At 39.8% G+C, this 15,048-nt stretch overlaps 1 protein-coding gene across 4 annotated transcripts; it reads right to left on the bottom strand.

The window, feature by feature from the left end:
- Positions 1-494: 494 nt before the first annotated feature.
- On the bottom strand, positions 495-14,363 carry LOC117287891 (zinc phosphodiesterase ELAC protein 1-like). 4 transcript variants are annotated; one of them, XM_033768490.1, is made up of 13 exons: positions 14,285-14,363; positions 13,027-13,227; positions 11,384-11,529; positions 10,181-10,282; positions 9,398-9,547; positions 7,216-7,263; positions 6,798-6,882; positions 5,246-5,562; positions 4,546-4,640; positions 3,862-3,957; positions 2,916-3,064; positions 2,265-2,396; positions 495-1,145 (listed from the first exon to the last, which is right to left on the bottom strand). In XM_033768490.1, the coding sequence occupies exons 2-13, from the start codon at positions 13,217-13,219 to the stop codon at positions 928-930; spliced, it is 1,731 nt and encodes a 576-aa protein (XP_033624381.1). In that variant the 5' UTR covers positions 13,220-13,227; positions 14,285-14,363; the 3' UTR covers positions 495-927. The 4 variants fall into 4 exon arrangements, with proteins under 4 accessions (XP_033624381.1, XP_033624383.1, XP_033624382.1 ...); XM_033768492.1 differs by having other exon boundaries at positions 13,027-13,224; XM_033768491.1 differs by having other exon boundaries at positions 13,027-13,244; positions 14,285-14,356.
- Between the last annotated feature and the right edge of the window lie 685 nt (positions 14,364-15,048).

Genomic DNA, 15,048 nt, shown 5'->3' with positions numbered 1-15,048 from the left:
TGTGCAGCTTTTTTATGTTTGAAAAAAAAACATGCATTATTTACTGCTTTTACACTGTATATAATTAGAATTGTGTAAATAATGTGTCTATTTGGTGTTTGTGCTTTCAAGTGGAAGATATTAAAAAATGAAAAATAACAAAATCTATTGTGAAATATTTGGTTGTCCATACTATACAGAAATGGACCCCGACATCTAGGACGTCACTGTAGTATAATACGAAAGTGTAAGGCCGCCAGGGCTATTCCCCCCCCCCTACAAACTAAGTTTCTCATAACCATCTTTTCATTTGTTTATGTAACAATGAGCAAATTGGACGCTTCAAACAAAGTGGTAAAGAAAGTCCTTTTACCCCCCCCCATGTCCCCTTGTGAACAGATAAATGCACACTGTACTGTGGTTTATATCCAGCATTTTTATCCAGGAATCTTCATTTGGCTTTTGCTTTGCAATGCCACTGAATAAAATAAATTGAGACACGCATAAAAAAATCATTTAGATATTTATCTCAGAAACTTTATTCTTTAAACCTGCTTTACTGTTTCATACTGTACATATTTGCCAGTGGCATCACTGAGAAGTCAATAGTTGCTGTGGCACTGTCTGTCACACATTAAAACTTAAAAACGTGGCTATATTGGAATGTATGACTTTTCCCAGCCTGGGTGCAAGCTATATGCATCATAAATTCTGAAATCTTAAATCTCAATTTTCAAAATTTGTCTCCCTTGTATGAGGCTTTGATTTGTCTTTTTTTGTACACCATGATAATTTAATCTAAACCCCTCCATGGAATGCAAAACAATATGAGCAATGTAATTTCCTCTTTTCGAAGATTAATAAAGTTTCTTATGTCTTACGTATTATAAATTGACAAACGGTGTTCTAACGACGACAGAACACAGAATGCATGAACCTGGATTAAAGTCATTTTTGAACCTCTTTTTTCCTGACTGAGATGACATCTAAATCCTCTGCTACGGCTATCGTCCCTGAGTAGTTGGCCTCAGTGGCTTGCTTGTGAAGAAGCTCCACTGATTGCTCCCCCTCCTCCAGCGTCTCTGAGAGACCCTTGAAACGTTGACTGACGTGAAACAGGACTAGGCTTTTGGCATTTATCCTCGTGGCAAAACTGGCTGCCATGGCTAAAAGAGTGAAAAACAAAAATGTCAAACAGTGTTATCAGAAATATGCAACTTTGTCAGAAAAAAGGAAACTGTTGTAGCACAAACAAATTGTATCGTCATGTTATACTTTTCTATAACACTTAAAATGAACAAATATAAAAAGTCAACTAAAAAAATAAATGGTGCATAAAAGAGTTACTCCTAGAATTATTAAAAAGACTTCACACCTCATTCAATGGTTCTTGGAAATTTAATATGTGTACATGTTCAGAAGTATGTAACAATAGGCCTTTTTTGCAAACGCCCATTGCGCAAGCCCCAACTATTGAATGAAGTCACCGTGGTCAAGTGGTTAGACTGCAGGACTTGCAATCACAAGGTTGTGGGTTCGAATCCCCCAGCTAACCGCTGATTTCACAATGACCAGAATAAATATTGTCGTCTAGTTACTGAATCACAATTTCTTGATTTGTGCAATTCATAATCATAGACGTGTTTGTATGAGAGAGATTGGCAGATGCCATCTTGGTGTTTATATCCCCTTGTGGGAGTTTGCCGAGTTCCCTTGACAGGAAGATCATCTAAACAGGTGCATGCTGGTCTAGCTAGCTATCAAACTTGATTGCTAACTAGACCAGCATGCACCTTGCATGTATTAATAATAATAATAGACCGCTTTTATATAGCGCTTTCCACGCCTGAAGGGTGTCTCAAAGCGTTTCTGACATTATAACCCCTGGTCACTGTGGGCCTTAAATCATTCCTTAAACCATCCCAGCTCCATGGGAGTATACAGCCTGTGCGCAATATATGCGCTACTCAACTCGACCAATCACAAGAACCATCTATGCCCTCACAGGTACCCATTTACCCTGAGTGGAGAGAAGCAATTATGGTCAAGTGTCTTGCTCAGGGACACAAGTGTCACGACCGGGATTCAAACCCACACTCTGCTGAACAGAAGCATCAGAGCTTGAGTTCGGTGCTCTTATCCACTCGGCCACGACACCCCATGCCTAATGCGCGCATACCGAGTATTTGCAACACGGTCTATTGGAGAATACCCAGTGAGTCTACTGCCACCAAGGGTTCTACAGTACCTACGGGTTGAATCCGACATAGCTGGTGTATACTTACCCGGTGTAGAATGCCCATTCTCTATACATCTCTCTTCAAGTTCATTATTAAGTGTAGCCTCGTGGATGAGGACCTCTGCATCCATCGCTAAATCAGCAATCCGTGAAGAGTCTCGAGTGTCTCCAAGGATAACTGCACATGAAAACATTTACATTTATTATCTTACATTCAATCATGAAATCCATTAAAGGGAAAGCTAAATAGGAGACTTTTGAGACGCTGGCGGCAGCAGACATAGTCCTTTTTTGTGGCTCCGAGCGTGGGTGCATTGGATGATAGCACCCTCTCGTGGGAAACTTTTTGAGAAATCAACAGGAGAAGGTCTTCTACCAAGATTACTTAGTGAGTCATTTGTTTTGCTGAGCAGATTTATGCAACTGGTCCGAAGAGTAATGCAGACATAATGTTCCTTTTTTGTGGCTCTGAGCTTAGGTGCGCATGCTCAGTATTGGATGATAGCACCCTCTCGTGGGCAAATTTTTGAGAAATCAACAGAAGGTCTTCTACCAAGATTACTTAGCAAGTCATTTGTTTTGCTGAGCAGATTTATGCAACTGGTCCGAAGAGTAATGCTGATAGCATGAACATCAAACAGTCTTGATTATCAATGTTGGACAGATTTTTTACTGTCAGACTTTACAATTGTCTCACCTATTTTTCGTCCTGGGATAGGAGGCCCCACAGCGTCTGCTGCTGATATAACTTTCCCATCTTCTAATACAATATCTTTGCCTGCTTTCAGTTGTCCATACAAGGGTCCTGCTGGGACTCCATTCATCTTAAGGAAGGCTGTCTGCAGTCTGCAATAATATTCAGTTGAGAAATAAAAAAAAAAATTGCAGAATAAGTACACATAAAAAATGTCCTCAAACTGTTTATCACAACCACGCTCTGCTGATTAGAAACACCATCGCTCGAGTCCAGTACTCTTAACCGCTAAGCCACGACATGGCTGAGGCTTTGTCTGCCTGTTTGAAGCCCCATACTGAAAGTAGTGAGGTGTCTTGGCCAAGCGGATAAGAGCACCGAACTCAAGCCCTGCCGTTCCTGTTCAGCAGAGTGTGGGTTCGAATCCCGGTCGTGACACTTGTGTCCCTGAGCTAGACACTTTACTATAATTGCTTCTCTCCACCCAGGGGTAAATGGGTACCTGTGAGGGCAGAGATGGTTCTTGTGACTGATTTTTAGCTTAGTGCACTACACATTTGGCAGCACATGTTGTGAGAGCAGTTTGTGGATGATAGCGCCCTCTCATGGGGAAAGGAACGAAAGGCCCAGTGATCGGGGGTAACAATGTTGGAAGCGCTTTGAGACATGGTGTATAAAACGCTATACAAAAACCGATTATTAATATCATTATTACTAAATAATAATAATAATAATAAAGGAAACTTGTAATGCGCCATGTCTGTCACAGGTGACACTCCTGGCGCAGGAACCCTAACAAAGCTAACAAAAGCACAAATTTTCAAAGTAACGGAACCTAAAGCCAAAGTGATGTTTAAGCAATGGTTTCATGAAAAGAACAAGACAACTGCGATGAGATTAAAACCAACAATTCTAGATAATATTTCTTCCTACAGATATTCAGACCTACTTTCCAGGTTGCTGTTTCTCCTGGATGACATACCCAAAGCATGGTATTCTATGTGTGAGTGGTGCAGCTTTCACAGTTACCTTCTTGTCCTCATATCTATAATGAAAAATACACAGAACCATTACAAACATAAATATTTGATAATCAAATGTTATCTTCACTTTTCATTATCAATGCATTTCCCTGTACATGTACATGGTAAAATGTTTTTAAACTAACCTCCTTTCCTTATATTTAAGAGAGAAGTTATCGCACAACTATACAAAACATTATCAAATTAACAAATTTAATATTCTTGATCCCCAATGCAAATTTAACATCTAATCGTTGCGGTACCCACTGCCAAAACATAGGATTCATAGCAAGAGTCTAGTTGGTAAAACACTACTCTAGAATTGCAAGGGTCGTGGGTTTGAATCCCACCTGAGTTACATCTCGTGATATTTTTTCACAGGACTAGGGAAAGTACTGAGTATACAATGCTCACACACATAGGTGTATGGGTAAAAACCAAAATTAATATTATCAGTTTGACAAACAACTGGTTTGTGGGTTACAACAACGTGATGTTATTTTTTCTTCTTTAGAGGAAGCAGTGATTAAACTGAAAACCAGTATTGAGACATTGGAATGTCTCAATGTTTCAATCTTTACCCATCTTAAGAAGAAAGTGATATTACTTACACATTCCAAGAACCATGTTCATCAGCATCAATTAATCGTCCCAAAGTTTCACTTGGATGGGTGCAATCAGCAGCTTCATGATCTGGTTGCCATGTCTACATTCACAATACAAAATGGATTATTGCGACCATTTGTATAATTGGTTATTTTGATGATCACCCTCTGTTGGCTAAATGCCACCTAGTCAGAAATTTCCAGTATGGAAAAGCGCAAACTGGTCCAGCTGGCTAGTCACTGAACAAGTGAAGGGCAAACCCTGCCCGAGGGTGGAATCTTAAGGAGCAGAGAGTGGAGGAAGGGAAGGCCTAGACTGGGCCCCTGTCTTTATCTGCAAGGATAAAGACAGGTACCTGCTTCTAAGATCCAGTGATTCAATTGGATACAATGATATCATTGGATAAACGTGCAGTGACATGAGCTTTCCATAGATGCCCAAACAGTACACTCCTATCACGTCCCCCGTAGAATTTGACTGCCTATCTCTAGGTGAAATGAATGTAGGTAAAAGGTGCATGTACATGCCAGCTGGAGGCCGGTCTCTGGCGTTATTCACGAGCTTCAAAGTGTGACGACAGATGTTCAGGCTAGCGAAGGCCAGGAATGAGAGGGTGGGTAAGGAAGGATAGAAGGCGATGTTGGGATTGGTGAAGTAGGGGAGGGGGGACAGAAAGGACAGAACTGAAATCATCTTTAGGCCTACCTCCCAATCATCCGGAAGATCTGACGCTGGTGGAAGTAATTCATGCACCACATATTTATAGTTCAGCAATGATCTTGACAACTCAAGGCTCACTCGGAGGTATTTCCTGAGTCCGGACGGTCCATAGATCTCCAGTGTTTTCTTCTTGGTCTCGTCTATTCCTTGACTAATGGTGCACAGCAGACCGGGCAGGCCGAATAAATGGTCGCCGTGTAGATGAGTGATGAAGATCTTTGTGATGCGACCTGCTTTGAGTTGACTCTTCATAAGTTGTGTTTGGGTTCCTTCACCACAATCAAACATCCAGCAGGAGCCCTCTACAAATCAAAATGGATTCCTGACTGATTAAAGCTAGCCATATCTGAATTGGTGGCTATGGCTACGGCTGTGGTTTGATCGCCATGTCAACAAATGCCATCAAGTATCCTTAGCAACAGTCGTAGCTATAAATATCTATTCATAAATACCTCAGACATTTTCGGTATTCCTATTGGTGGAGAGCACATCATGTTGGGGTTTTTAAACCTTTGATAATGACCAGTATTTACAACCGGTTGTGAGCGGGACAGTTTCTTCATTCCTATTATACAGTTGTGCCACATCACGCGATACGCGCGACGCACACAGCAATCTCCTTATAAGGAGTTGTTTACTCAAGGGCCTTACCATTTCATAGCTGGAGGGGTGTTGTGTTGAAAGAAATCAGTGAAAAATTATAATTTTTGCATTTTTTGACTTTTTGACCAAAAAGAGTTGATGTTTTTTGACCGAAAAGGTATTTATGAATGGGAATCAAAGTGTGTTGAATCGGTTTTCAACAAGTGGTTTAAACCCGCCGAGACCTGGTTCTTGATAATTTACCTTGACTTCATCTCGGTAAAATTATCACGACCAGGCCTCGTTGGGTTTAAACCACTAGTTGAAAACCTCTTCATCACACATTGATTCCCTTATTTGGATACAAGAGCTGCCAACATTTGCCTCTTGCAATCAGGGAGATATTTTGAATACGACTCCACGTATTATTGAGCATTATTGAGCTCAGGAGAATGCCAAATTGACATTTAATTTTGCCGCCACCTTTTCATGTAGTATTAGAGCGAACTACATCCGTGCGAGGTTCCATGATTGCTGTAGACGGTTGCACATGTGACAGTCTACTACCCATAATGCCTATTTACCCTGTGAGTGAATACGGGTGCACGCATGCTACTTCATTGTTGTGGTACTTGCGGCTGACAGATAGGATTCCAAATGCCTTTAGCCACCAGGCTAGCATGGTGATCTAGTGGTAAGCAATTGCTCTAGCATTGCAAGGGTCATGGGTTCAAATCCCACCAAGTGATTTGCCTTTGAATACGTGACATTTTTTTACTCATTTCTAAAAAACTTTGCTGTAGTTTTTGAGAAATATTTGAAGGTAAGCTTTCTATTATCATTATCTTCATACCCTGTAAGTTGAATGTCAATCTGGGGACATTGTGTTTTGTGTTACAAAAAGTACCAAAATCCTTAGTGTAAAAACAAAGTTGACAATTAAAGTTCTACTCACCATGTCTAAAGACGGTTGAAGAAACTCCTCGTTTTGGTGTTGGGTTACAGGACGCAGTCCCAAGAAATGTAAGATCCATACCTGTCTGTTGAAAATGATTAAGTCTTTTTACTACATGTATTAGGTAACTACAAGACAAAAGACATGAAACATAATGACTAAACAGTGGCAGACTTTTTTTGTTTGTAAAGAAGCTTTTACCTGGATTTTTTTAAAGAATAATAATTACAAATAAACCTTTAAAAAAAAAATTAACAAATGAATCAAATACCACTTCCAAAACTACATCTGAGCCATCCCTTCTCAAAAAACAAGAGATGTTGTGAATTTGACAAAATATCAAAAAATTAAACATTATATTGTGAATTGTTTAATCTAACAACATAAGCTTCTCATGTAGATTAAATACTCTTATTACCCTTTCTATTCCCTGCTCGTCCTTCGCTTTCTTTTTCCTAGGCTCTTTCTGAAATAACATAATAAGAAGACAAGATTAAAATGAATAGCATAGCTATTATGTAAATCATCCCTCCTACATGTACACACATTGACTTGCATGTTGGATCCTGGATGTACAAGAAATAGTAGTATTAAGTGCGGTTTGTGGTAACACTGTGTACATGAACAATTTTTAGTCAAGGAATCTTTACGAGTTCTGCCATCGATTTCACAAAACGCTTCCTAACTTAAGACTAATATTAGGACTTATCACGAGTCCCAACCCTGCACTGTAGCATGCAGACCTTAAGATTGATCCTAAGTTAGGAAGAGTTACTCGTCCTAACTCGAGATAAGACAAGTCCTAACTCTTTGTGTAATCGACCCCTGGGCCCAATCTCATGGCTCTGCTTACCTCTGAATTCTACACTTACAATCATCATTCTTTACTTACCATCCGGGCCCAATTTCATTTAGCCTGTAACCCAAAAAATTTGCTTAGCATGAAATTTCTTCCTTAATAAATACAGGATTGCCAACCATATTTCTACGTGATTTCCAGGAGAAGCAAACAACAGCTGAATGCCAGTAACAAACATTGTGCAACAAACTAAAATTTGGTTGGTAATCCTGTTTTTATTAAGGAAGAAACTTCATGCTAAACAAATTTTTGTGCTGAAAGGCTTTTTGAAATTGGGCCCTGCCATGCACGGCAAACGCCAAAATTCTGTGCTAGCTGTGTAAGTGTATATTGCGGCCTTGGAAGTGTCGTGGCCGAGCGGTTAAGAGCACCGAATTCAAACTCTGGTGTTTCTGATCAGCAGAGTGTGGGTTTGAATCCCCAGCCGTGACATTTGTGCCCTTAAGCAAGACACTTAACCATTGCTTCATCCTTCAGATGGGACACAAAGCCGTTCGTCCCATGTGTTGTGTAACAAATGTAAAAGAATCCAGTGCACTTATGGAAAAGAGAAGGGGTTCACCCCGGTGTTCCTGGCTGTGGCTGTTTCAAATCCTACTCATGTACATGGTGTTACTGCAAACCTGACTAGATCAAATCTCGTCAAGAAACAGGAAACAATGAGTCAGCAAAGAGTTCAAAGAGGAAATAGAATTAGCTGTCGCAAACTGCGCGCTTACCAAACCAAAAGAACCTATGATATAAATGCAAAAATGAGTTAGTGGCCTGAGGTTTCAACCCTAGCAGAGTCTTTACCTCAAAGGCTAACATTTTGAAAATTACAGATTAACCTAATATCTTCCTACATATAAAATTTTTAGAGATGAAAGTAAACCCTTCATATATAATTTTCTAAATAATAAAACAATAGCCACTCCACAACAGTTGACAATTTGGACACAAGTTGAGCATTTAACATGGAAAATTACATTACATTGAGTTATATGACAATTGCTAAATGAACTAATGGATGCACAATAGTTTAGTGGAAAACTGTATCCTGCCATTACTATGCTGATATAAAGTTTTCACGTCAGGGTTTTTGTTCTCCAAAAAAATGTAAAACACCTTGGATTGAGCAATATGTAGGCTCTTCTGAAATAAATAGAAAATATATAAAATACCAAAGGGCATCATTTCAAGTATTTTCAACAGACGTTTGATCACCCCCACACAGCAGCTCAAAAATCCTCAAAAGTGTCCAGTGACTTTACGGAGTTTCCAACTGACGTTAAGACTTTCCAATGGAAGTGTGCTTTGCAAAATGAAAATGGCCTTGCCCAGGCCTCTCCTCTGATGCCCAGGTCTTGGCCTTGGTGCCCCGTAAAGAGTTTCCAACTGACGTTAAGACTTTCCAATGGAAGTGTGCTTTGCAAAATGAAAATGGCCTTGCCCAGGCCTCTCCTCTGATGCCCAGGTCTTGGCCTTGGTGCCCCGTAAAGAGTTTCCAACTGACGTTAAGACTTTCCAATGGAAGTGTGCTTTGCAAAATGAAAATCGCCACAAACTCTCAAAGATCCTGCAGCCGATTTCACAAAACGCTCATAACTTAGGATTGGTTCAATGCGTCCTAATGTCTATGGATATTGAACTTAACTGATCCTAAGTCCTAAGGTTAATCCTAAGTTAGGAAGAGCTTGGTGAAATCGACGGCTGGTTGGTCCATTTTACCCATGGACCAGAGTGGTGAATAATACAATACCTCCTGTCCAGGGATATGTCCATTATGACTTCTTGGATCAGGTAGATCAATGTAAATCCTCCTTACTCCTCGTATGACACCTCTAGCAAGTTCCTCTTTAATATCTCTCGACACATTGCCTTTGAGGGTTTTATCCGTGTTATCATGCAGCTACAAAACCAAAAAAAGAAGATGCGTCTATAGCGTAAAATTTAATAATTACATTTATTTGGGCAAAAACCTACAGTCCCGCAAGCCTCGGTGCATTATGGTAAAGTATCTTACTTAAGGACACAAGTGTCAAAACTGGGACTCGAACCTATACTCTAATGATCAGAGACACCAGAGCTCGAGTCCTTATCTTGTAATCGCTAGGCCTCGACACACCACCTAAACATTGGCAAATTGTCCAGAATTTTGCAGTTAGCAGTGCAGTGAAATTGAGTCTAAAGCATTTTCTTTTGCTTTGAACTGTATCTTTTATGAAAGTACAACACAATCGATACTGATAGCACCCAGGCTCTGGAATTCACTCCCTGAAAACCTCAGGGAATAAATAACATCTCCACCTTTCAGCAGCAACTTTAAAAGACACACTTGAGAATTCCCTCTTTTCCATCTTGACCGGCGCCTTTGAATGGTTTTACACCAGATTAGTGCGCCTTTATAAAATGCTGTGTAATTATTATTATTATTAGTTCCCTTACAAGAAATCCATTTTTCTGACAAGAAAGAATTATTTTTATAATGACAATATAGATTTGCCAAAAGGTATTTAAAAAGAAGAACAAAATTGTCACTCACCGTGCGGTCTAGAAATACTAGTACATCTCGTGCAACAATCATCGAGTTACACCCACATTTTTTTGATACGCGATTGCGCAATTTAACCAGCCGCGGTGGCCTCTAGACAAACAGAAAAAGAAAAAAACTCCAGTAAAATTTGGCCTTTTCTGCCTAGATATAATATAAATTAAAGGAACTGTCAGCTTAAAGTAGTAAACTCTTGGTTAAAAAAAAAAACCACCATATCAATAGACTCTGTCTATTGGAAAATTAGTAATTTTTTTATCACAAAATTGAATTTTACCTTGGAGCCCCTCTAGACAATTAAGGTGTAAAAAAATTCAGTCAGAGAGACTAAGAATTCTCTGGATGTATTTTTTCAATGATGTACCTTGTTCAATAACCAGGAGTGGATTTGACAGAGAGTTTAGACTAGTCTTATCTCCAGTAAGGTTGAGTAACTCCCTTTAATCGTCTCCTGACGATGACTAGTGCAAGCTAGTCGAAACGTTGAGACCTAGATTCAGAACTGACTCCGCGGTAGTGCAGTTATATGATCCTATAAGCTAAAGTAGTAGTCCAAGTCTATTTTCTATACCATCCGCCCTGGTAATAGTTAAAAGCAGGACAGTTCTTTTCAGAACTGAGAAGTCTCCCGAACCCCCAATTATCTACTCCACGGCAGTAGAATAAAGCAAGACAGTTCTCTAAAGAACAGACTCTAACTGGCAAGTAGATACACACATGGTGTTACCGCAAACCAAATATATATCCCTGTATTAATCCCTTTAATTGTTTGTAATAACTTCTCAAGAGTCCTGGGACTAGTCCCAAGTTAGGACTATCTTCGTGGAATCGACCCTCATTGCTTGATTACTAAGCCTGAGGAAGTTACTGGCCACTGACTAATTACAATTAGATAACTCTCCCGATGCAAATTTCCATCTATTAAACCGTTGCGGTACCCGCTACTAAAATATAGGATTTGAACTGCCTCTAGCAACAGGGCAATCTCGGTAGTCTAGTTGGTAGGACACTGCTCTAAAGGTTTCGGGTTTAAATCCCACTTGCGTAATATGCCCATGGTATTTTTTCATCGAGCTCGGGAAAGTACTGAGTATACAGTGCGTAGACACAACTGTTATTATTTAAGCTAAAACCAAAATAATATTCTTTATCCCCGATGCACATTTCCGTCTATTAAATTAGATAATTATTCACCTTTCTGGGATCTTTTCCATATTTGCAGCGTTTAAGTTGCTTGCCAAGAATCATAAATGGTACCCCTGTCAGTGGAAGAACAGACCGCCTCTCATGGCCAGCTAAATCATTAAACCTGATGCGATGAGATTGCATCTTCAGACATTCTGAAATGATAAATAAGACAGTGTAATCAAGTAAAAGCTTTGAATGGTCTAAGCAAGACACTTAACCATGATGCTTCGTCCTTCAGATGGGATGTAAAGGCGTTGGTCCCGTGTGTTGTGTAACACACAAAAAATAACCCAGTGCACTTATCTCAAAGAGAAAGGGGTTGCTCTGCTTTTTTTCTGGTTTGACTGGCAGCATATTACACCTTAGAACCTTGTGAACCATTACATGGTGCTATGTTAAAGGAGTAGGTCTCATAATTCAATCGTAGTCGCTCATACATTGTACCTTGCAGGAAAATACTGAATGTTGAAGCGCCTTGAGCGCCACTAGGTGACAGATATGAACACTGTGTAAGAAACCACCTTTCATGAATACCTCAGACAGTTTCGCTATTCCTATTGGTGGAGAGAGTGTCACGTGGGTGTTTATAAACCTTTATTTACGTTCAGTATAAAGTGTTGAAACATGGGCGTGACAGGCGAGCTTGCACCTGTGCTTTTAAGACAGTTTCTTTATCCCTATTGGTCGAGAGCAACGGCTGAAACAGTTGTGCAACATCATGCGATACGCGCGACGCGCACAGCATTTCCTTATCAGGAGTTGTTTACCCGAGGGCCTTACCATTTCATAGCTGGCTGGAGGGGTGTTGTGTTGAAAGAAATCATTGAACAATTATAATTTTCGCATTTATTTTACTTTTTGACCCAAAAGTGTTGATGTTTTTTGACCGAAAAGGTATTTATGAATGGGAATCAAAGTGTGTCGAATTGAATTTTTTGAACTAGTGGTTTAAACCCGCCGAGGCCTGGTTCTTTATAATTTACCTCGACTGCCTCATTGGGGTTAAACCACTAGTTGAAAACCTCTTCACCACACATTGATTCCCTTATTATTATTGTTATTATTATTATTATTACAAGGCAACATGGTAATTTCGCCTTGATGAAATGCAAAAACATATAAGACAATGGGGACTTATGGGACATTGAAGTGTTGGTGGCAGCAGACTGATCAAGAAAATCCATTGTTCTCGGTAGGGTGCAACGTCGAGTGCACTCAGTAAAATAAACACATTTTCATCCCTTTATAAAAAAGTTCCTCTCAGTTCCCCCGTACCTAAAAAAAAAGAAGTAGGATATTAGAAAGGTTTGCGGTAACACCATGTAATGACTATCTCTAATGAGTTGGGGTGGTTCTGAAAAGAAACGTTGGTTCCAACTCGACGTTTCGCTCAGTATGCTCTGAACGTCTTCTGTAGAAAGCTGGACTCTGACGCTGCATGCTGCTAAAGTACTGTGGAGGCGGATTAGCTTGGTGATGCACGAAGGGGGAAATAGAGCTTCATTTCCCGCCTCTATTTCTTTTCAGAACCAACCCAACTCATTAGAGATAGTCATTACATGGTGTTACCGCAAACCTTTCTATATTATATTTCCACCATGCAAAGTTTCAAATCCTAAAAAGTAGGAAACAAACCCCACCAAACCGACCTTCAAGCGGTAGTCCAAAGCCTTTACTTTGGACATACAGTCTAAACTTGGCTGATGTGTTGACTTCGTACAGTTGTATGACGTCTTTAGCCTCCTCTAGTGACGCTACATAACCATAGAAGGACTGTGGGTTCTTTACGAGTTCAGCAAACTGAGACCCATAGTAAGGTACTGCTTCTGTGGCTTCATCCATTACACCTACTGCACAGTGAGATATACTTGGAAAATTTACATTGATTATGTTACAAACAATTTTGATGACACAAACAGGCCTTGAAATAATACAAGGCACCCACAGCAATACAACGATCCATTAGGCTCCGTCCACAGCGCAAGTGTGAGCAAGAATATGTGAGCCTCTCCAATGCCATTCTGCACAACTCTGCCGCACGCGCCAAGCATGCGCGCACGCATGTCAGACTTTACAGTGTCAGACTTTTGGTTGTGATAGGTCATAGAAGTGCCCATTACAAGAGGAAAATTCAAGAATGAAACTCAAGGCCTGCTTCCTTTCCAAATAATTTTAACTGCTTCATCTTTAGTTGGGGCCCACCTAAAGATGAATGGTTGGCCAAACTAAAGATGAAGTAGTCAATTTGGGAAAGGCCTTATACTTTGATTAGAACATCACAAGCTGGACACAAAGCTACGGTTTTAAAAACTGGAAGAAAATGTGTCAGGGAAAAATATGTGTTAGTGTTAATAATAATAATAAGACCCGAATGTGACGTAGAGTAAATCTTAAGGAAACCCATCTTAAGCCCATGTCATTGTCATGTCAACGTTTTGGAGTGGCTAATGTTTCACGACTACTGTACTGTAATAATAATATGCTACATCTAGGATTCTAATCAGTTTCAGTAAACTTACACTTCCTGGGAATCCTGTTCAGCGCTTAGAAACATTGTATTAGCTTAATAATTAAGCGCTATATAAATGCATATTATTATTATTTTATTATTATTTAGATACATGTACCCATAACATTACCCTATGGTTCCACTAATAAATACTATACGGGAACAGAGACAGTGAAACCTCCGCAGCATGATGCAGGACCACCACTCTATCCCATCCACGGAAACCAGCCCATACCATCGCTTCCATGTATTATTATTATTATTGCATTGGCAAATTATGATTTAGTTTTGTGTTTGTCCAGTTGTCTGCCTATGTTCCTGGACACAACTTACCCTCAATTTATAAAATAATGCAAATAATAGCAAACCATGGAGGTAGACCTTCGATACGAACTTACCTCTATTGACTAGATTGCTTACATTCGCCACAAATTCAAGGGATATTGCCGCATGTGATGACTGTGTTTTGGATTTAAACTAAACAAAAACATTGTTCATTTCATTACCAATAGAGGGCGCAATCTCATGCTTGCTCCCGTCCAAAAAAATCGATGACAACAAGTCTTCGAATTTTGATGTTGTAGAGAGTGGCTGTATACGAACGCGGCTTCCCAAAAGGACATAATTTATGAGCCCTTTGGGGTTGTTTCTAATCTTAAATCCATTTAGAAGCTACATAACGTGGACATGATGGTAAGTGTGAAATGTGGGTGATTGTAACATGTTATTTCTCGTCAAGAAATGAGAAAATTAATAAATTACACAGAAACGTAACGCAAACAAGTCTGTTGACACACACACACAGTCACACTCACAGTGCAGTGACAGTCCGAAAGTTGTTTAGCGTGTTGACTGACGAATTTTGTTCAATAGGGCCTACTAACGGAGAAACCAATGCAGTGCGGTTAGCGTACCGTGTCTGGGTTGAATTTTACATAGAATTTCAAAATAAATAGCCTGTACTATTACTCCGGCAAAAAAAATGAATGAAGGAAGACACATCAGAGTCTTCAGACGAGCTTAAAGGAATATTACAGAATTGGTTTTTGCTTACAAAACAGTTGGTGCAGTGTAAACGTACACTTTATGTAATCCACCATATACATTATCTGACAAACCTGTAGAAATTTGGGATAGATCGGCCATCTGGGTCACGAGAGAA

The sequence above is a fragment of the Asterias rubens genome, chromosome 3 (assembly GCF_902459465.1).
Source record: "Asterias rubens chromosome 3, eAstRub1.3, whole genome shotgun sequence".
Lineage (NCBI taxonomy): Eukaryota > Metazoa > Echinodermata > Asteroidea > Forcipulatida > Asteriidae > Asterias > Asterias rubens.
This window is presented reverse-complemented; position numbering and strand designations above follow the sequence as displayed.

Bases quoted from the DNA above. Each gene is read 5' to 3' on its own strand.
- LOC117287891 (XM_033768490.1), bottom strand. From the start codon at position 13,219: ATGGATGAAGCCACAGAAGCAGTACCTTACTATGGGTCTCAGTTTGCT. The intron at 9,548-10,180 runs GTGAGTGACAAT...TTGGTTTTGTAG, and splicing joins TAGTATTTCTAGACCGCACG to CTGCATGATAACACGGATAA. The intron at 1,146-2,264 runs GTAAGTATACAC...TCACTCTTTTAG, and splicing joins GAATGGGCATTCTACACCGG to CCATGGCAGCCAGTTTTGCC.